At 48.8% G+C, this 22,323-nt stretch overlaps 1 protein-coding gene across 1 annotated transcript in view; it reads right to left on the reverse strand.

Annotated features, from left to right (window-relative positions):
• Positions 1-22,323, reverse strand: part of LOC143782169 (SCO-spondin-like) — a 557,899-nt gene that overhangs the window by 515,864 nt on the left and 19,712 nt on the right. The window contains exon 2 of the mRNA XM_077269323.1: positions 8,214-8,299. Within this exon, the coding sequence (XP_077125438.1) occupies positions 8,214-8,269 (56 nt within the window). The 5' untranslated portion in view covers positions 8,270-8,299. The remainder of the gene's footprint in view (positions 1-8,213; positions 8,300-22,323) is intronic.

The raw sequence follows: 22,323 nt of genomic DNA on the forward strand, positions 1-22,323 counted from the left end.
GTTCTCTGGGCTGTGCTCTGTGCTGTATACTGCTGTGGGCTGTATATAGTTCTCTGGGCTGTGCTCTGTGCTGTATACTGCTGTGGGCTGTATATAGTTATCTGTGGGCTGTGCTCTGTGCTGTATACTGCTGTGGGCTGTATATAGTTCTCTGGGCTGTGCTCTGTGCTGTATACTGCTGTGGGCTGTATATAGTTCTCTGTGGGCTGTGCTCTGTGCTGTATACTGCTGTGGGCTGTATATAGTTCTCTGGGCTGTGCTCTGTGCTGTATACTGCTGTGGGCTGTATATAGTTATCTGTGGGCTGTGCTCTGTGCTGTATACTGCTGTGGGCTGTATATAGTTCTCTGTGGGCTGTGCTCTGTGCTGTATATAGTTATCTGTGGGCTGTGCTCTGTGCTGTATACCACTGTGGGCTGTATATAGTACTCTGTGGGCTGTGCTCTGTGCTGTATACTACTGTGTGCTCTGTGCTATATATAGCTCTCTGTGGGCTGTGCTCTGTGCTGTATACTGCTGTGGGCTGTATATAGCTCTCTGTGGGCTGTGCTCTGTGCTGTATACTACTGTGGGCTGTATATAGTTCTCTGTGGGCTGTGCTCTGTGCTGTATACTACTGTGTGCTCTGTGCTATATATAGTACTCTGTGGGCTGTGCTCTGTGCTGTATACTACTGTGTGCTATATACAGTTCTCTGGGCTGTGCTCTGTGCTATATATAGTACTCTGTGGGCTGTGCTCTGTGCTGTATACTGCTGTGGGCTGTATATAGTTCTCTGTGGGCTGTGCTCTGTGCTGTATACTACTGTGGGCTGTATATAGTTCTCTGTGGGCTGTGCTCTGTGCTGTATACCACTGTGGGCTGTATATAGTACTCTGTGGGCTGTGCTCTGTGCTGTATACTACTGTGTGCTCTGTGCTATATATAGCTCTCTGTGGGCTGTGCTCTGTGCTGTATACTGCTGTGGGCTGTATATAGCTCTCTGTGGGCTGTGCTCTGTGCTGTATACTACTGTGGGCTGTATATAGTTCTCTGGGCTGTGCTCTGTGCTGTATACTACTGTGTGCTATATATAGTTCTCTGGGCTGTGCTCTGTGCTGTATACTACTGTGGGCTGTATATAGTACTCTGTGGGCTGTGCTCTGTGCTGTATACTGCTGTGGGCTGTATATAGTACTCTGTGGGCTGTGCTCTGTGCTGTATACTGCTGTGGGCTGTATATAGTACTCTGTGGGCTGTGCTCTGTGCTGTATACTACTGTGTGCTCTGTGCTATATATAGCTCTCTGTGGGCTGTGCTCTGTGCTGTATACTGCTGTGGGCTGTATATAGCTCTCTGTGGGCTGTGCTCTGTGCTGTATACTACTGTGGGCTGTATATAGTTCTCTGTGGGCTGTGCTCTGTGCTGTATACTACTGTGTGCTCTGTGCTATATATAGTACTCTGGGCTGTGCTCTGTGCTGTATACTACTGTGTGCTATATATAGTTCTCTGGGCTGTGCTCTGTGCTGTATACTACTGTGGGCTGTATATAGTACTCTGTGGGCTGTGCTCTGTGCTGTATACTGCTGTGGGCTGTATATAGTACTCTGTGGGCTGTGCTCTGTGCTGTATACTGCTGTGGGCTGTATATAGTACTCTGTGGGCTGTGCTCTGTGCTGTATACTGCTGTGGGCTGTATATAGTACTCTGTGGGCTGTGCTCTGTGCTGTATACTGCTGTGGGCTGTATATAGTACTCTGTGGGCTGTGCTCTGTGCTGTATACTACTGTGTGCTATATATAGTTCTCTGGGCTGTGCTCTGTGCTGTATACTACTGTGGGCTGTATATAGCTCTCTGTGGGCTGTGCTCTGTGCTGTATACTACTGTGGGCTGTATATAGCTCTCTGTGGGCTGTGCTCTGTGCTGTATACTGCTGTGTGCTCTGTGCTATATATAGTACTCTGTGGGCTGTGCTCTGTGCTGTATACTACTGTGTGCTATATATAGTTCTCTGGGCTGTGCTCTGTGCTGTATACTACTGTGGGCTGTATATAGTACTCTGTGGGCTGTGCTCTGTGCTGTATATAGTTCTCTGTGGGCTGTGCTCTGTGCTGTATACTACTGTGGGCTGTATATAGCTCTCTGTGGGCTGTGCTCTGTGCTGTATACTACTGTGTGCTCTGTGCTATATATAGTACTCTGTGGGCTGTGCTCTGTGCTGTATACTACTGTGTGCTATATATAGTTCTCTGGGCTGTGCTCTGTGCTGTATACTACTGTGGGCTGTATATAGTACTCTATGGGCTGTGCTCTGTGCTGTATACTACTGTGGGCTGTATATAGTACTCTGTGGGCTGTGCTCTGTGCTGTATACTACTGTGGGCTGTATATAGTTATCTGTGGGCTGTGCTCTGTGCTGTATGCTACTGTGGGCTGTATATAGTTCTCTGTGGGCTGTGCTCTGTGCTGTATATAGTTCTCTGTGGGCTGTGCTCTGTGCTGTATACTACTGTGGGCTGTATATAGTTCTCTGTGGGCTGTGCTCTGTGCTGTATACTACTGTGTGCTGTATATAGTTCTCTGTGGGCTGTGCTGTATATAGTACTCTGTGAGCTGTGCTGTATATAGTACTCTGTGGGCTGTGCTGTATATAGTACTCTGTGGGCTGTGCTGTATATAGTACTCTGTGGGCTGTGCTGTGTATAGTACTCTGTGGGCTGTGCTGTATATAGTACTCTGTGGGCTGTGCTGTATATAGTACTCTCTGGGCTGTGCTGTATATAGTACTCTCTGGGCTGTGCTGTATATAGTACTCTCTGGGCTGTGCTGTATATAGTACTCTCTGGGCTGTGCTTTATATAGTACTCTGGGCTGTGCTGTATATAGTACTCTGGGCTGTGCTTTATATAGTTCTCTGTGGGCTGTGCTGTATATAGTTCTCTGTGGGCTGTGCTGTATATATTACTTTGTGGGCTGTGCTGTATATATTACTTTGTGGGCTGTGCTGTATATATTACTCTGTGGGCTGTGCTGTATACTACTGTGTGGACTGTGCTGTATACTTCTACGTGGGCTGTGCTGTATACTACTGTGTGGTCTGTGCTGTATACTACTGTGTGGTCTGTGCTGAATACTGCTGTGTGGGCTGTGTTATCTACTACGCGAGCTGTGCTATAGTATGCAGGCTGTGCTGTATACTATGCGGTTTGTGCTATATAATATGCGGGCTTTGCTATATACTATGGGGAGTATATTATATTCTATGGGGGAGGCCATGTTATGTACTATGTGGCTGTGTTATATACTATTGTGGGGGTATATTATATTCTATGGGGGAGGCTGCGTTATATACTATGGGGGGCTGCATTATATTCTATGGGGGGCTACATTATATATTATGGGGAGGTGGGCTGTATTATATTCTATGGGGGTTACATACTCTGGGGTGGCTGCATTATACTCTGTGGGGTGGCTGCATTATTTTCTGGGGTGGCTGCATTATACTCTGGGGTGGCTGCATTATACTATATGTGGGCTGCATTATACTGTATCGAGGACTATGGGGAATACGTTATACTATATGAAGAACTATGGGGTGCATTATACTATGGGAAGTGAATTGTACTACATGGATGACTGTGGCGGTGCATTATACTATATGGAGCACTATGAGGATTGTATTATGCTATATGGAGGACTATGAGTATTGTATTATGCTATATGGAGGACTATGAGGAGTGTATTATACTATGTGGAGGACTGAGCAGTGTATTTTAATACATGGAGGACTATAGGGAGTGTATTATACTATATGGAGGACTATGGAGCACATTATAATATATGGAGGACTATGGGGTGTATTTTACTAAACAAGTAAAATGCTGCATATTCGGATTGTTTTTGCTGGAACAAAAAGCCTTGTTGTCAGCAGCACATTGCCAGTGTAAACTGTAGATGCTGAAAACATGATACTGTATGGTGATCTATTAGTGATCGTTCTGTCTCATCATTATTCCTCAGCTGGTGGAAAGAGGCCGGGAAACAAGCGTTGAACAACTTCAGTATTGTCGATCAAACTCGTTTAGCGGCCTGAACTCAGCGCACGTAAATACAACAGAAAGGCTTTTGTGTGATGTGCAATATGTTAGCATTTGGGGCCCCACTTTGCCTAAAACCGGCCCTGCCTACAAGTGTACAAAGATATTATACAGTCACCATGTGACAAGTGGGCCTGTGTAACTTCAAATGCCAGGGCTGAATTTTAATTTTAGTCCCAGTCCGGCCCTGAATGGGTGGACAAGCGTCATGGAACCTCGGGGCATGGAAGGATTGGGACTGGGATTGGGAGTGAGGATTGGGCAGGTGAGGGATTTATGAGGCTGATTTTCTTGTCCTTGATTATTATTGGCATGGAGGTATTCAGACACGACCCATGGAATTGGGTGCTCCCAATACAGTTATAGAAATCCTGACATTGCATAGCCAGGTGTTAGAATTTTGACTCCTAATGAAGCATGCTTCTTAAGGAATGGATCCATCTTTACGGATGCCATTGCCTATCTGATATCCCCGGGTGGAGGGATGTGATGTCCAGTTACTCCTGATAGAGACTACATGTGTCATTCCCCTGGTGAATCAAGCTGTCGAGGAGTTACATCGGGAGGCACACAGGGTCAGTCCAGGGCTGGCTAGTATGCACAGGGCTAGCTGTGGACTGCCCTTGTAAGAGTGGGAGTCTCGGGCTGCCAGGGAAAGCCTAATAATAGGGACTGACAGGGATAATACTGGGACCCCCTCTGGAGGTTGCAGGGGAAGGAGGAGAATTACAGAAAACGCAACATCCGGTGCGATTCATCTTTTTCTCTGCAACCTCTGGTGTATGTCTGGCCTTTAGCCAGCTTCTGTATTTGCATGCTACTTTAAGTAAGTGGACATGCTGTATTGTGTGACCAGTCATAAATATTTCTTCCCAAACAGGGAGTTGGGCCTTTGCTTATATGTTATTTGTACATGTTTGTTGGTATCACTGTTTGCATGGATATTTTATATGAAGTTTTGTAACCTTTTTTTTAGGAATTATTTAGTAAAGTTTAAGTTTTAACTCCACATTTTTGCGATTTTCTCTACAATCGTTGAGGATTAGTAACACCAATTACAATGCAAGGTAAAGGTACCGTTACACTAAACGACTTACCAACGATCACGACCAGCGATACGACCTGGCCGTGATCGTTGGTAAGTCGTTGTGTGGTCGCTAGGGAGCTGTCACACAGTCAGCTCTCTCCAGCGACCAACGATCAGGGGAACGACTTCGGCATCGTTGAAACTGTCTTCAACGATGCCGAGGTCCCCCTGCAGCACCCGGGTAACCAGGGTAAACATCGGGTTACTAAGTGCAGGGCCGCGCTTAGTAACCCGATATTTACCCTGGTTACCATTGTAAAAGTTAAAAAAAAAAACACTACATACCCACATTCCGATGTCTGTCACGTCCCCTGGCGTCAACAGGGTTAAAACTGCTTTCGGCAGGGGCGCTGGTAATGCACGCGCTGCTGCCGAGAGCTTCCCTGCACTGAATGTGTCAGCGCCGGCCGTAAAGCAGAGCACAGCGGTGACGTCACCGCTGTGCTCTGCTTTACAGCCGGCGCTGACACAGTCAACCCTGTGGACGCCGGGGGACGTGACAGACATCAGAATGTGAGTATGTAGTGTTTTTTTTTTTTTACTTTTACAATGGTAACCAGGGTAAATATCGGGTTACTAAGCGCGGCCCTGCGCTTAGTAACCCGATATTTACCCTGGTTACAAGTGAACACATCGCTGGATCGCCGATCCAGTGATGACAGCGGGTGATCAGCGACCAAAAAAAGGTCCTGATCATTCCCATCGACCAACGATCTCCCAGCAGGGGCCTGATCGTTGGTCGCTGTCACACATAACGAGATCGTTAGCGGGATCGTTGCTTACGTCACCAAAAGCGTGACGTTGCAACGATATCGTTAACGATATCGTTATGTGTGACTCAGCCTTAAGGCCTTAATAAGAGACTTAACTCGCAAAATATCTGACTGTTATATACCTCTACCAACTGATAAGAGGATCCTTTGGGAGTAATGGAGAAATTCTACCGACCTGTCGCAACTGAACGTGCCAAGACCATACGCCTCCGAACCTTCCACAGAGATACGAAGCCAAATACTGTACGTGTTCTCAGGTGATTCAGTTAAGGCAATTACTGCTGTTGCCTATATTAAGACTGTGGACTCTAAAGGTCAGAGTCACACCAGATTTGTCATGGAGAACCATCATGGGGAACCTTGCACCGCTCCTAGAGCACACTATAGCCAGATTGGAGCCTTGTGCTGCAGGATTACCTGTCGAGTTAGCTGAATCCATTACATCTGAAATAGACATTGAGAGTTCTACACAGACAGTAAAGTCATCCTAGGTTATGTCCACAATGAAACTAGGCAACTCTATGTCTATGCTAATAACAGGGTGCTTCAAATTAGAAGATCCGTCCACCCAAAGCAGTGGCACTACGTATCCACAGACCCGAATCCGGCAGATCACGCTACTAGAGCGGGTAATGCAAGTCGGCTAGAAAGCACAACATGGCTCTCAGGACCAAAACTGTCACATAGTGAAGAACAATTCCCGAAAACCTTTGAACTAGTAGAAGGTGACTCAGATGCTGAAATCCATCCTCAGGTGTCTACACTTCATACAGCAACCTCTGATATCCAACTGGAATCCCACAGATTTGACAGGTTCTCAAGTTGGAAGTCACTTATCCAAGCTATCACCTGCTTGTGCCACAATGCTCGCTCGTTTAGAGAACTCGTGACATAGACGTTTGTAAAAGCTGACATCATTGTAAAAATACTTCTGCTACCTCAGACTTGGATTCTTCTGAAAACCACATTATCTTTACTGTTCAAAAAAGAAGCCTCCTTCAGAGAAATCCAATGCCTTATGAACAAAGCCTCAAAACCAGTAAGCAGCGGGTTGAAAAAACTAGAACCATTTATCGACAACAGTGACCTGCTGAGAGGTGGGGGCCGACTTAAAGATGTCAAAATGTAGTTTATGGAGAAATTCCCTCTCATGGTTCCTGAAAAGTGTTGTGTCGCTAATTTAATCACAATCACAATCTAGTCAAACCCCATGGAAAACCATTCACAAAGAAACTCATCAGCAGTGTCATTGCTAAATATATCACCTGTCGCAAGCTCCGTTTGACTCATTGACCTACCAGTGGACACACTCAGCACGGACCCTCCCTTTACCAGCGTCGGTCTTGATGTGTTTGGACCTTGGTCAGCTGTTACATGACATACATGAAGTGGTCAAGCCAATAGTAAACGTTGGTCAGTAATATTCACCGGCATGTCTAAGAGGGCTGTCCACATAGACGTTATTGAGTCCCTAGACACTGCGAGTTTCATCAATACTCTCAGATGATTTATTGCAATCCTAGGTCACATCAAACACATATGTTCAGACAGAGGTAATAACTTTGTTGGTGCAGCCAAAGAATTAGGGATTTCTTCAAATCTGGACTGCAAAACTATTGAGTGTTACGCACGTGGTTGTGGGACCACTGTGCCACGGTCCAGGGAGAGTCTGGAGGGGTGTAACTCAGCGAACGCCTGGTTCTTCCCTAGAGCCCCTGATGGTGTGGTTAGACCCAGGTGAATGCCAGGTGCTACTCCAGGACAGACCTCGGGCAGAAGCAGCTGACCTAAGCTTCTAAGGGCAGGGAATCAGGACGGGCCAGGAACGGGATTAGCAGGAGAAATGCAGCGGGTAGACAGATGCGGAGTCAGGCACAGGCAGGGCTACATGTATATCTGTGACCTGTACACATGTAGTGATACCGCGTTATTTCATCGCTCCTCGTACCACTGAATGTATCTACTGATAACAGACGTCAGGGTCCAGTCTTCTTATTGGGCTGCAGTAGATGGCTTTAGCTGCCTGTCGGACTACGCACACCCCTCAGGGTAACGTGTAGCGAGGACACCATCTCACAGCATTGACTAAAGAGAGTGTGGTATACCACGTTTATTCCGCATGATACATACACAGCGGTTACAGTCTACATATATTATTGCACTGGATTATTAGATGCTGCAATCATGAATCATTATCGCCACTCGTGAATCTGGACAAGTCAGTATCCCGGGCTGCAGTGTCATCCCCATCACACATCCAATATCCACACTCACCCGCTGCAGGACATCACCTTCACCCACAGAACCAGCAGCAGCGTAAATCTCATCATCCCGACAGCGGAGGACGCTCCAGACTCCACCTGTAATGGGAAACAGTCAGCTGAGAAACGCCGTATACTGTGCGAAGGGCTTGTTAGGCAGGGTGTCAGTGCTCGTTCACACTGGTGTATAACATGGCCGAGTGCTGATGGTTTATCGGATCGCTGTCAGCCCACTCTTATACTCTGGGCCCGTGCAGATCTGTGATCCCGCATGAGAATACAATGACCGTGTGCTGCGGGGGCCTCGATATTCGGGGTGTAAAAGTCTATGGCTGCGTGTGACACATCGCACTGCACCCGGAAGTCATCACAGTCCATCATCTGCGGACACAGAGAATGGAGTGATTAGGCTCTCCATCTTCTCTGCACCTCATGCGAGAGAATTGGATTACATTCAGATTACAATCAAATTCTGACAGCTTTATCCGAGTATCATTAGCATAATCGGTGCAATTCTCCCTTAACGTAAAAATACGCACACAGTGGTGGATTGGGGAGTATGGAGGACCAGTCTCTTTAAGGTACATTGTACTGGTATGTAGATACAAATCTGTACAGCTGGACATCTAATAATATAATAATAATCTTTATTTGTATAGCGCCAACATATTCCGCAGCGCTGTACAGTTTAACAGTTTCAAACACAACAGTCATAAGTAACAACGTTAACAATACAATAAATAAAGCACAATAAGCCGCCCCTGCCCATGAGAGCTTACAATCTACAATGAGGTGGGGGAGAAGTGCAGCGCCCCAGAGTCCTGGTCGTTGCAGTAATGTCATTCTTCCACCAGGAGGAGTGGTATTACGTCTGATGGCACTAAAGGAGTCCATCTTTCCAGGTATCACAAACCATACACCACACTTCACACTCCAATCCACCAGGGGGAGCCATGCTCCTATCTAGTAGGGCACTCCTCACAGAAGGGTAAAACTGGTGGTTTGGATAGAAAGTTAGGGAGATGCTGGCTGGGCTTTGCCCAGGCAACACCTGTCAGGCAGACAGGGGGAAAGGAGGAACATCTGAGCTGCAGACAGAGAGGTCCCTGACAGGGGTGACATCCTGACAGAGGCCTGGCGAGACAGAAAGACACGGAGCTGCGCCTGCCCCACGTGCGGCAGTATCCAAAGAAAGGACACGAAGAGAAGTGTATTATAGAGAGTGAGAAACGAAGTCACAGCACAAAGAGAAATCACCGGGAGGAATTCTGCCCTGTAAAGGCTGCCTCCTTCTGAGGCGCGGAGCCGGTGGCCGGAACACCGAGGGAGTAATTGACTCTACGCATTCAGAGACCGGCAGGACAGTCAATTCCAAGTTGGCTGCCCGACCTAAATACCTAAGAAGACACGGTGGCAAATTGTGGGGTCGGGGCGTCTCTCGGGTCCCTATAAACAAGCCTCAGGCCATCCCAGTCATACGGGTTTGTCCTATCCATACCATCTGGGGGACAGAGAGAGAGAACATCAGAAACATCCACGAAAGTTGTGAGGACTATCCCGTGGTGCTCAGCAGGGAGGTACTACAACACACAGGCGCTAGTAGGAAGGCTACTGATTTCCACCTGGTTTAGGCTACGTTCACATTTGCGGTCAGCGCCGCAGCGTCGGGCGCCGCAGCGGCGCCGCATGCGTCATGCGCCCCTATACTTAACATGGGGGCGCATGGACATGCGTTGTGCTGCGTTTTGCGCCGCATGGCCGCAAGCGTTGGACGCAAGAAACGCTTCAAGTTGCATTTTTTTTGCGTCCAACTTGCGGGCAAAAACGACGCATGCGGCGCAAAACGCAGCGTTTTAGCGTGCGTTTTGCCGCGTTTTTGTTTGCGTTGTGCGCTGCGGCGCCGACGCTGCGGCGCACAACGCAAATGTGAACGTAGCCTAAGAGAACTCTGGATGTGCCTTCGGACCGGCCGGACTTTGCCTGCCCTGTGAATGGTACTCTGGACTGTGGACGCTGAAGTCTTCAGTAAAAGGTAAAGAGACTGCAACTTTTGTGTCCTCGTTTCGTGTCCTCGTTATTTATTGCGCCTTACATCGTCCACCATTACCACTTATACATCTGGGAAGCCCTGGGAACATACTTCACCTGTGGGAAGGTATACCACCTAGCTGCCACTTCATCACCCCAGCGGACCCCTAGCAGCGTCGGTCACCCTGACCGAACACCACAGGTGGCGTCACGAACACTAGACAAACTTCAACCTTTAAGTGGGCGCCCCTCAAAGGGCCACGGACCGGGTCGGGCCACCGTGACATCCCCTGAACTGAGAAGGACCCGGTACCGAGTACCCCATTTCCCTTATGCGTGGGGGCGCCGCAGATACAGGTACAGGTGTGTGTTTACAATGATGTATTTACAATGATGGTCCAGCCATCTTCAGGGAGTGGGGGATAGATGGAGATAGTGAATGGGCTACACACAAACATTAAATGACTTTGATTAGGGAACGTGATAGGCCGCTCTGAACGGATGTGTTTTGAGGGAGCGTCTAAAACTCTGCAAATTGTGGATGGTCCTAATATCTTGAGGTAGAGCATTCCATAGGATTGGCGCAGCACGGGAGAAGTCTTGGAGTCGGGAGTGGGAGGTACGGATTAGTGCAGAGGTTAGTCGAAAGTCATTTGCAGAGCGCAGAAGTCGGTTAGGCCGATAGACAGAAATGAAGGAGGAGGTATAAAGGGATGCTGCACTGTGAAGAGCTTTGTGGGTGAGAACAAGTACTTTGAATTGGATTCTATAATGAATGGGCAGCCAGTGTATTGACTGGCGAAGAGCGGACACGTCTGAATACCGATTAGCTAAATGGACGACCCTGGCTGCTGCATTAAGGATAGACTGGAGAAGGGAAAGTCAAGTAAGGGGGAGTCCAATTAATAGAGCATAGCAGTAGTCCAGGCGGGAGTGGATCAAGGTGACATCTCTTTATGCCTATGTGGAGACACGGGGGTCGGCAGGCACCCATGTCCGCTAGCCAGAACCGCATGGACCAGGGATTGTCCCACTGAACACCCACTCTCCTTTTAACGTGAGCATAACGCTACTCAGACAACACAGGGTAAGAGCAAAAACATGTGGTAATACTTTATTGCCAGTTGAACGGAGGGTCACAACCTGGCTTCCTTTTCTAGGGTCGCCTACCCCACCAATGGCACATACACAGAGAGAAGGTAATGACAAGCTTAGGAAGATGACAGTCCATTGAGGTACAAGGCCAGTTGATCCGAGGGTCCCAACCTGGATTCTCTGAACATTTCCATGGAGCCAGGTGACCAGCGGGTCCCAATCCTGGCTTGCTACAAACATATCCATCAGTAGTGTAACTACTGGGGGGCAGAGGGGCCGGTTGCCTCGGGCCCCATCACATGCAGGGGCCCACCAGGAGACATGGCCATTTGTAGCGACCGGCGGCATTGATAACACAGGTCAACAAAAAAAAAAATTTTTTCTGGTGTCCAAAATATTTTAATGAATTTGGGGTATTTTTGGGGTGCTGATTCTGAATATGCTATCAGTTTTGCCAGATTGGCTCAAGTTTTTGACATTTTTGGTATCTTATTTATAGCACTTGTTGGTAAATGCGACGCATCATCTCATTAATTTCTTTGGATTAGTACTTGAACTGAGCAGTTCTCAATATAGTTTTGTGTTAATTAGTGTTCTAAAAGTTTGTTCATAGCTTGATTTTTGCACTAACTTTATGTTGTTGTCTGTTTTCCAGTGAAAAGCATGAACTCATCAAGAAGAAGTTGTCTTAACGATCCAGACTCATTCTGTTACATTTGTGGTGAATACACACTGCCAAAACATAGAAGAAACATAACAGACTTCGTAAAAAAAGTGTATTTTGCCTATTTTGGGGTTATGCTTGGGGACCAAGACAAGTTTTGGGCACCACACATAGTGTGCAAAGCATGTATCGAATTATTACGAAAATGGAGCAAAGGACAAAGAAAAAGCTTCAAATTTGGTGTTCCAATGGTGTGGAGAGAGCCAAAAAATCATCATGATGACTGTTATTTCTGTGCAGTGCAAGTGCAAGGATTCAATAAGCATAAGAAACGAAAATGGGAGTAACATGGAATCTGCAAGAAGGCCTGTCCCTCATTGTGAAGATGTGCCTGTACCTGTGTTTACCATAAATAACAGTCATCATGATGATTTTTTGGCTCTCTCCACACCATTGGAACACCAAATTTGAAGCTTTTTCTTTGTCCTTTGCTCCATTTTCGTAATAATTCGATACATGCTTTGAACACTATGTGTGGTGCCCAAAACTTGTCTTGGTCCCCAAGCATAACCCCAAAATAGGCAAAATACACTTTTTTTACGAAGTCTGTTATGTTTCTTCTATGTTTTGGCAGTGTGTATTCACCACAAATGTAACAGAATGAGTCTGGATCGTTAAGACAACTTCTTCTTGATGAGTTCATGCTTTTCACTGGAAAACAGACAACAACATAAAGTTAGTGCAAAAATCAAGCTATGAACAAACTTTTAGAACACTAATTAACACAAAACTATATTGAGAACTGCTCAGTTCAAGTACTAATCCAAAGAAATTAATGAGATGATGCTTCGCATTTACCAACAAGTGCTATAAATAAGATACCAAAAATCTCAAAAACTTGAGCCAATCTGGCAAAACTGATGACATATTCAGAATCAGCACCCCAAAAATACCCTAAATTCGATGAAATATCTTTGGCACCAAAAATGCTGTTGACCAGTGTAATTATTGTTCCAGCCTGAGTGGGAGCAGTTATATCGCCCTCACTGCAGTGTGCCCATTAGCCAGTATAAAGTAAGGCAGTCTTTCTGGCGACTAATCCTAGGTGCAGTACCCTGACTGACCTAAGGGTAAGGGGGGGCACCAGAGACCTGCAGGTTCCAAACCGGAACAGGGAAGTGGGATATAGACAAATGCCCTTCAGAAAGAACCAGGGGCAACCAAACAACCCCGGTTCATGACAAATTGGTGTGAGTGGTGGGGATGATAAAGGTATCCTCCCGTGAACATATTATTGGTGGGATCCCTGACATACGGTGGGATTCCTGACATATTGGTGGCAGAGCGGTGGGATCATAGAGCATTAGTGATCTGGTTTGAGAAATCATTCCTCTTAATAAAAACTTGCACAGTTCTTGGGAGAACTTGACACAAAAAAGTTTTGGAGAACAAGCTCAGTGTTTACTAGTCCTGAGTCAATTGCGGGTACTTGCGATTACCCCCTCCCTTTCTCTTTGTTTTTCTATCCTATGTTTTATTTGTCAATGATGGCTGCAAAAGAAGCCTGGTACACCCAGCAGAAGAAGGACACTCTTGTTGGGGTATGCACGTACCACGGCCTGGACCCCCACGGCAAAACTAAGGCTCAATTGGTCACGGAACTGGTGCAATTTGAAGCAGATCAAGCCCAGTCTCAGAGCCCAGTGTCCACAGAAGCCAGCACAAGCAGAAATGGTGCTGCAGCAGAGTTCCAACCACTGAATGCCAGCCCTACTTGCAACAAGGGCGGATTGGACCTCAACCTGCTGGTGGCCTTGGAACAACTCCCCGCCGACGTCTGTGATGACGTCTGCAGTTGATCCAGCAATACCATGAGAGAGCCGAACGGGAGGCAGAAAGAGCCGAGCGGGAGGCGGAGAAAGCCGAGCAGCAAGAGGAGCGGGTGCACCAAATGGAGTTAGCCCGACTCCAGGGGCTGAGGTTGTCCCAGTCCAGCGGTGAGCCCAACAGCGCTCAGACCCCTAAACCCTGGCCAAAGCACTTTCCTGTGACGGAAAAAGACAGGAACTTGGACACTTTTTGAGGGCCTTTGAGAAGGCCTGCAGACAGTATTGGCTGCCAAATGATGAATGGACCCGATAACTGACCCCAGGGTTAAGAGGCAAGGTTCTGTAGGCATTTGCTGCTCTCCCTCAAGATCAAGATGGTGACTATGAGGCCATCAAACAGACCCTGATTACAAAGTACCAGCTTACACCTGAGGTTTACAGTAGAAAATTCCGTAACCTCCAACATGGCCCACACGACAGCTACGGCGATGTGGTGCATGGACTTGGGACCCACTTTGACCAGTGGATCCAAAGACTGTCAGTAACCACCTTTGCACGGCTGCGGGACCTGATGATCAAAGACCAGTTCTTACATCTTTGCCCAGCTGAGGTGCGACAGTTCGTGATGGACAGAGAGCCCAAAGACGTGACTAAAGCAGCGCAGATTGCTGACGCCTATGAGGCCAACCGTAAATCGGAAGTGCGGAAGCCAGTCACTGCCAGCTGGAGAGGGGGTAAGCTTGCAACCAATGCCAGTACCCCTGCCAACCAACTCATCAGAGGCCCTGTCCCCATTGCCAACAGCACCAGACCTACCACCGACCTTCGCCAGTGTTTTTTCTGCAAGCGGACTGGTCATATTAGCACCCACTGTCCAGAGAAGCAGAAGAACCCCCCAGCCAAGGCCCCAGGGCCTAATGCAGCAGTTCATTTGGTGGTTGGGAGGGTGTGTGACAACATGCAGCATGTCACCGTAGGGGGCCATGTCGCTACAGGCCTCAAGGACACCGGGGCTGAACGAACCCTCATCCGATCTGAACTGGTGGCCCCTGAAGAGATTATTGTCATGATATGTACTTTTGCCCTGTCCTGTATTTGAATAATATGCCATTTGATGTATGTAACTGTTCTCTGGTTTCTATTAGCTGTAATTTATGTATTTTCTTGTGCTGGGAGTTCACCTGTAACAATATGTCTCCTTCCCCCAATACTTGCAGCCCTAAGCTATAATGTAATTAAGCTTTGTCAACACCACTAGTGCAGAATAGCCATTCTTCCTCACAGCAGGTGGCTAGTCAAATGTACATACTAGATAGACTAAGCGGAGCCGACCAGTCTAGAATCTTCTGGTGGACCCAACCATTGAATAGAAGGTGTGACCCCTACCCCCCCTCATGGGCGGATCCCAGGAGCTCAGACAATCCATTCTTATTTTTGCGATCAGATGTGAGTTGATCATTAAAGGAGAAGGAGTGGGGATTCTTAGCTGAGGCAAGACCCCACGTCCATCTGTGACTGCGGAAGCGAACGGGGCGAGACTTGAGCTGAGGACATATCTCGTCGTTCGTGGGATTGTTTTGGGATCCCTTGGACTCGTGTGGACTATTGCTTTGTTAGCTGGCACAAGGATTATCGGGAGGTGCCCCCGAATCTGTTCCGTTGGACTAATTGTGGACTCTGTAGATCTCCCTGCATGTGTTGTTTCAGCGTTCCTGATAATAAATCTGTTGAATCATCCCTTGGCCTGTTGTCCCTTCTTGCTCTGCCGTACACCCGGTCACAAACTGGCGGCAAGCAGCGGGATCAGAGCAGAAGGAATGGAGGACAATGGCCCAACATCGGGAACCAGCACCGCAGAGTACAAGAACTGGAATTTGGGGAGCCTACAATCAAAGGCCCGTGAAGTAGGAGTCCGTTTTAAAGGACTCTCCAAGGAGCAGCTAATTGAGGCTTTGGAAGGAGTTCGCCTGCAAGATGACGCTGAGGAAGGATCCTCGCAGCAAATGGAGGAAAGACTGCAGCCGGCGGTAAATACCCAAAAAAGTCAGTGGGTTGTGTGGTACGAGGAGGAGTTGGTATTGCTGGGAAAGGAGGACGATAAGAGAGAGGCCATTCACAGAGCTCAGGAGAGGGAGAGGGAGGCCATTCACAGAGTGGAGGAGAGGGAGGCCATTCACAGAGCCGAGGACAGAGCTCAGGAGATGGCATTGCTGGAGAGGCAGATCGCTTTGGAAGCAGCTAGAAGCTCCAGACTGTAACCCCAGCACCCACCATGAGGGAACTCCCCAGAGTGTCCCGCAAAGACTTCAAGCCCTTTAATGAGGCTGCAGGCAACATTGAGGGCTTCTTCCAGGACTTTGAGCATCAGTGTCGATTAATGGAAGTCCCGGAAAGGGAGCGAGTCCGACATCTTGTGGGGCTCTTAGAGGGTGGAGCTGCCGAAGCCTATAGAGCTATGGACCCTTGGGGGAACCGTGAGTATGCGGAGATTAAACAGACTATTCTAGAACATTATGCTGTGACGCCAGACACTTACAGGACTCAGTTCCGTACTTTAGCCTGTGATGGGGAAGTGTCTTTTAAGATATATGCTCATAGACTCAAACAAATATGTCATCGCTGGCTGGAGGCAGAGGAGGCCTTAACCTGGAACACCTTTCTCCAGGTTATCCTAAGAGAACAATTGTTTGCCCAGTGCCCCGTTGAGATCAGGGAATGGGTGCATTAGAGGAGACCAGCGACAGTGGAAGAAGCTGCATATCTCGCTGATGAGGCTCTCACCATCAAGCCTCAGTGGAGGGTTCTGTTAGAGGATCGAGAGAGGCCTACCAGCTCCACAACACCGGTGGCCCCTAGTTCTTCTGTTCCCATTGTTCCCCGTTCCTCTAAGCCACCACCTCATGCTGATACCTGTGTAAATGTGCCTCCAGTTGCTTCTACTGCGTTTTCTGAAATACGACGAGGAGAGGAAGTAGCAGAGCGCAGGTGTTATGGTTGTGGGCATCCAGGGCATCTGCAGGCCTCATGCCCAGCCAGCCCATGGAGGAGTCGTCCTCAAACCCCTACAGCACCTTCAGGTGGGAGCCGGCCTCCAGGTTCCCTTACCTCTCACCCAAGAGGACGCCTTGGATGGAGTGAGACCCAGCACAGATGCTATCGATGTGGGCAGCCGGGGCATCTGCAAGCCTCCTGCCCAGCTGTTCAAATGAGGATTGATCCTGTACCCAGTCGTATTATTAATTATGTACAGCCAAGTGCCATGAAGGAAGACGTGTCACCACTACGTGAGGACTGGCCTAGTGCCTCACCCACCCATGTTGCACCACTAGGAGTTTATGGTGTGCGACCTGCAGCTATGACGACTTCTGCTCATCGAGGCAAGCACTTGCAGGAGGTTGTGCTGGATGGACAGAGACTTATTGGATTTTGTGACTCAGGGGCTTTCCTCACACTGGCTGATCCCCGAGTGGTTCGGCTTGAGGCAATTCATATAGGACCTGGGATTGTCATTAAACTGGCTGGTGGACAATGGAGGACTATTCCCACAGCCACTGTGGATCTGAACTTTGGTTTTGGGGTCAGGCGATGTGTGGTTGGGGTGATGGCTGGTCTGCCTGCAGATGTTCTACTGGGCAATGCTGTGGGAGAGCTACGATGCCAATTCGTGGCTGCATGAAGCCACATGTAAGTTATGCTCTGCCTGTGTGTACTTAACCAGCGACCTGTAGAGGTCCCTAGTACGTACACAAATTGGGAGGGGAAGGGATTGTCATGATATGTACTTTTGCCCTGTCCTGTATTTGAATAATATGCCATTTCATGTATGTAACTGTTCTCTGGTTTCTATTAGCTGTAATTTATGTATTTTCTTGTGCTGGGAGTTCACCTGTAACAATATGTCTCCTTCCCCCAATACTTGCAGCCCTAAGCTATAATGTAATTAAGCTTTGTCAACACCACTAGTGAAGAATAGCCATTCTTCCTCACAGCAGGTGGCTAGTCAAATGTACATACTAGATAGACTAAGCGGAGCCGACCAGTCTAGAATCTTCTGGTGGACCCAACCATTGAATAGAAGGTGTGACCCCTACCCCCCCTCATGGGCGGATCCCAGGAGCTCAGACAATCCATTCTTATGTTTGAGATCAGATGTGAGTTGATCCTTAAAGGAGAAGGAGTGGGGATTCTTAGCTGAGGCAAGACCCCACGTCCATCTGTGACTGCGGAAGCGAACGGGGCGAGACCTGAGCTGAGGACATATCTCGTCGTTCGTGGGATTGTTTTGGGATCCCTTGGACTCGTGTGGACTATTGCTTTGTTAGCTGGCACAAGGATTATCGGGAGGTGCCCCCGAATCTGTTCCGTTGGACTAATTGTGGACTCTGTAGATCTACCTGCATGTGTTGTTCCAGCGTTCCTGATAATAAATCTGTTGAATCATCCCTTGGCCTGTTGTCCCTTCTTGCTCTGCCATACACCCCGTCACCGGGATTGGGGGCATCTGTTGTCCCCTGCCAATGGCCCGGGTGTATATAGATTGGGGTGCCGGGAGCGGGGTGAAGGAAGTGGGGCTGTCCGATAATTTGCCCACTGATGTTTTATTGGGGACTGTGTTATGATCTGGTGGCCTAGGAACGGCATGAGACGTACTCTGGAGAATGTGGTAACTGTACTGACCGCAGACCCTGGACTTAACACCGCAACTAGAAGTAGCCGTGGGATGTACCTACTGATCCTAGACACCTCGACACAGCCGGAGAACTAATTAACCCTATAGATAGAAAAGGGAAGGCTATCTAGCCTCAGAGAAAATTCCCAAAGGATAGGCAGCCCCCCACAAATATTGACTGTGAGAGGAGAGGAAAAAACATACACAGGCTGAAAACAGAATTTAGCAAAGGAGGCCAATCTAGCTGGATAGGAAAGATAGGACAGAGTACTATGCGGTCAGTATTAAAATACTATGAAATATCCACCACAGAAAATACAAAAACTTCACATCTAACTAAAGACATGAAGGGTATATCTGCCTCTCCAGAGATACCAGCTTGACTGCATAAATCCTTACATAGATTAAGCTGGACAAGAAAAAACATGAAATGCACTAAACAATAAGCCCACAAAATGTGGGCTGCAAAACAAGCAGGACTTATCTTGGTGAAAAGACCAGGAAGCAAGAGAGACCATGAAGAGATGTGAATCCTCCAGATACAATTGACAACTGGCACTCACTAAAGGGTGAAGACTAAATAGCCCAGTCCAGAGTGAACACACCTGATAACTGCTGTGAAGGACAGACAGCAGCGCTACCACTGATAACCAACGGAGGGAGCCCAAGAACAGAATTCACAACTGGACTGACTTGGGGAGGAGGGTTGCATATTATGTCCCTGACTCCCCTCCCCGATCGAATGCTGATGATAGCGATGGGAAATTGCATGTGTTACCTGACAATGCTTTACCGGTTAATGATGTACTTGATAATGATTTTTCTGAAAATGGCGAGGGTAATACTGATGATGCTGATGATGAAAATGTGCATGTTTTACCTGCTAACCATTTATGTCCTAAGGATGATGTGTTCACAGGTGCAGGAGTGCTCAGCCACGTCACTCCGCGGGGTGGGATGGCTCAGGAACCCCTATCAGGAGCAAGCGATGGAGCTAAGGTAAATGGGGAGATGCATGTAAACTGTGAGGAAGGTGATGCCGTGCAACTGACCAGTGCCAAAGAGGAAGGTAACTGCCCGATAAGTAGCACTGCTCCTGGGATGTTGGGGGTGGATTGGGAGATAGTATCCATACCAGCGCTGGCTGATGGGTCTGTGGAAATCCCCGAGGAGACCGCCTATGTAGCTGCTGTCACCCATAGTCAGAGTGCCTGGAACGCAGATAACGTTCTGCCTTCTGGACCCTCCTCAGTCACAGGCGTGACTGAACCAGAGATGGACCCAGAGCAGGTCCCAGAAGGTTCCTGTGGGGAAGGGACCCTGACGTTGCTTCTGTCTTCACATAGCCAGGAGTTCCAGGCCGTTCTGCACTCAGATGCGAGCCTGGAGAATTTGAGACACCTCGCCGAGACGCCCACCTCCGTGGCTGATAATGAGAGGGCGTTCTGGGAACGAGGGAGGTTGTACCGGGAGACAGTACCGGGAAAATCACAAAAGGAATGGTTGAGGGAAAGACAGCTGGTCATCCCGTACCAATTCAGGGGTGAGTTGTTGCGGATTGCCCATGAGATCCCGGTCATTGGACACTTGGGGATCAGCAAAACTAAGGCCCGGCTGTCTCAACACTTCTATTCGCTCAAGATGGGGACAGATGTGACAAACCACTGCCGCTCTTGTATCACCTGCCAAAGAGTGGGGAGGCGGGGCCTGCTCTTAAGGCTCCCCTGATCCCTTTGCCAGTGATAGAGCAGCCTTTCCAGAGGATCGTGGTGGACATTGTGGGCCCGCTGGCCGTCCCCAGCAGCTCTGGAAAGCAATACGTCCTCAATGGGGTAGACTACGCTACCCGGTACATAGAGGCAGTGGCTCTGTCAACTAGGGCAGATAAGGTGGCGGATGCACTGTTGGCCATCTTTGCATGGGTAGGATTTCCCAGGGAGATGCTTACCGATCAAGGGACCCAACTCATGTCTCGTCTAATGGATTCTCTCTATAAGAAAATGCAGGTGAAGCGTCTGGTATCGAGTGCATATCACCCACAGACCAATGGCTTGTGTGAGCGCTTCAACTGTACCCTCAAACAGATGCTCCGCATGCTGGTTGAGACCCATGGACGTGACTGGGAGCGGTACCTCCCATACCTGCTATTTGCTTATTTGCTTACTGAGAGGTTCCATAGGCCTCGACGGGGTTCTCCCCTTTCGATCTTCTGTATGCCAGGCGAGTACGGGGACCCCTTGGGTTGATAAGGGAATCCTGGGAAGAGGAGCTGAACCCTTTTGGAGTGTCCATAGTGGAGTATGTCATGCGCTTCCGTGACAAAATGCAGACCTTGACGCAGTTGGTGCATGACAACATGACGCAGGCTCAGGCTGATCATAAGCACTGGTATGGCCCGAACGCCCGGGAGCGGACCTACCAGGTGGGTCAAAAGGTGTGGGTGCTGGTCCCTGTACCAAAGGTTAAGCTTCAGGCATCCTGGGCAGGCCCGTACGTCGTCCACCAACAGCTCAACTCAGTCACCTACGTGGTCACGCTTGACCACGCTCGGGGTAGGTGAAAGGCCTTTCATGTCAATATGATGAAGGCTCATCACAAATGTGAAGCCTGCGTCCTACCAGGCTGCAGCCTGCCCGAAGACGGGGAGGAAAACCCCCACCTGGAAATGCTGGCCCAAGCCAAGGCCGGTGGGTCCATCGAGGACGTAGAGGTAAGCGCCTTGTTAACCGAACCCCAGCGGTCACAGTTGCGGATCACGCTGGAACCCTTCCGGGTCGTGTTCTCGAACCGACCTGGAAGGACTGAGTTAGTGGTCCACGAGGTGGACACCGGGAATCATGCCCCACTTCGGCGAACACCCTATCGGATCTCCAACGAGGTGCACCAGGTTATGCGCCAGGAGATCGATGAGATGTTACAGCTGGGGGTGATTCAACGGTCAAAGAGTGCATGGGCCTCACCTGTAGTTCTTGTGCCAAAGAAGGATCGGATCACCTGGTTCTGCATGGACTTCAGGGGGCTCAATGCCATCACAGCCTCTGACGCGCACACAATGCCGCACATCGAGGAACTGCTTGAGCAGTTAGCTGGCGCAAAATATCTGACCATATTGGATCTGGCAGATTGCCCTGAGCCCCGAGGCGCAGGAGAAGTCTGCCTTTATCACACCCTTTGGACAGTATGAGTCCACGGTCATGCCCTTCGGCATGAAGAATGCCCCTGCCACTTTCCAGCAGATGGTCAACCACCTGCTTCAGGGACTGGAGAAGTACGCGGTGGCATAGTTGGATGACATTGCTATCTTCAGTTCCTCCTGGGATGAACACCTGCAGCATCTTGAGGAGGTGCTCAGGTGAATTCACCAAGCCGGTGTGACCATCAAGCTGGGAAAGTGCCAGAAGGGCATGAGAGAGGTCCACTACCTGGGGCACCGGGTAGGTGGGAAATCCATTAGGCCAGAGCCTGGAAAAGTGTAATCGATCGCATACTGGCCCACCCCCAGGACCAAGAAACAGGTGATGTCCTTCCTTGGCACTGCAGGGTACTATAGGCACTTTGTACAGAACTATAGTAGCCTGGCAAAGCCCTTGACAGACCTTACCAGGAAGAAGCTACCCCAAATAGTCAACTGGACCGACGGCTGTGAGGGGGCCTTCCAGGCGTTGAAAACGGCACTGTGCAACACCCCTGTGTTGAAAGCAGTCGACAGCAATCGACCGTTCTTGGTGCAGACCGACGCCAGCGAGTTTGGCCTCGGTGCTGTGCTCAGCCAGGTCGACTCGGGGAACCAAGAGCACCCCGTGTTTTACCTGAGACGGAAGCTTCTGCTGAGGGAAGT

Source organism: Ranitomeya variabilis, chromosome 6 (assembly GCF_051348905.1).
Source record: "Ranitomeya variabilis isolate aRanVar5 chromosome 6, aRanVar5.hap1, whole genome shotgun sequence".
NCBI lineage: Eukaryota > Metazoa > Chordata > Amphibia > Anura > Dendrobatidae > Ranitomeya > Ranitomeya variabilis.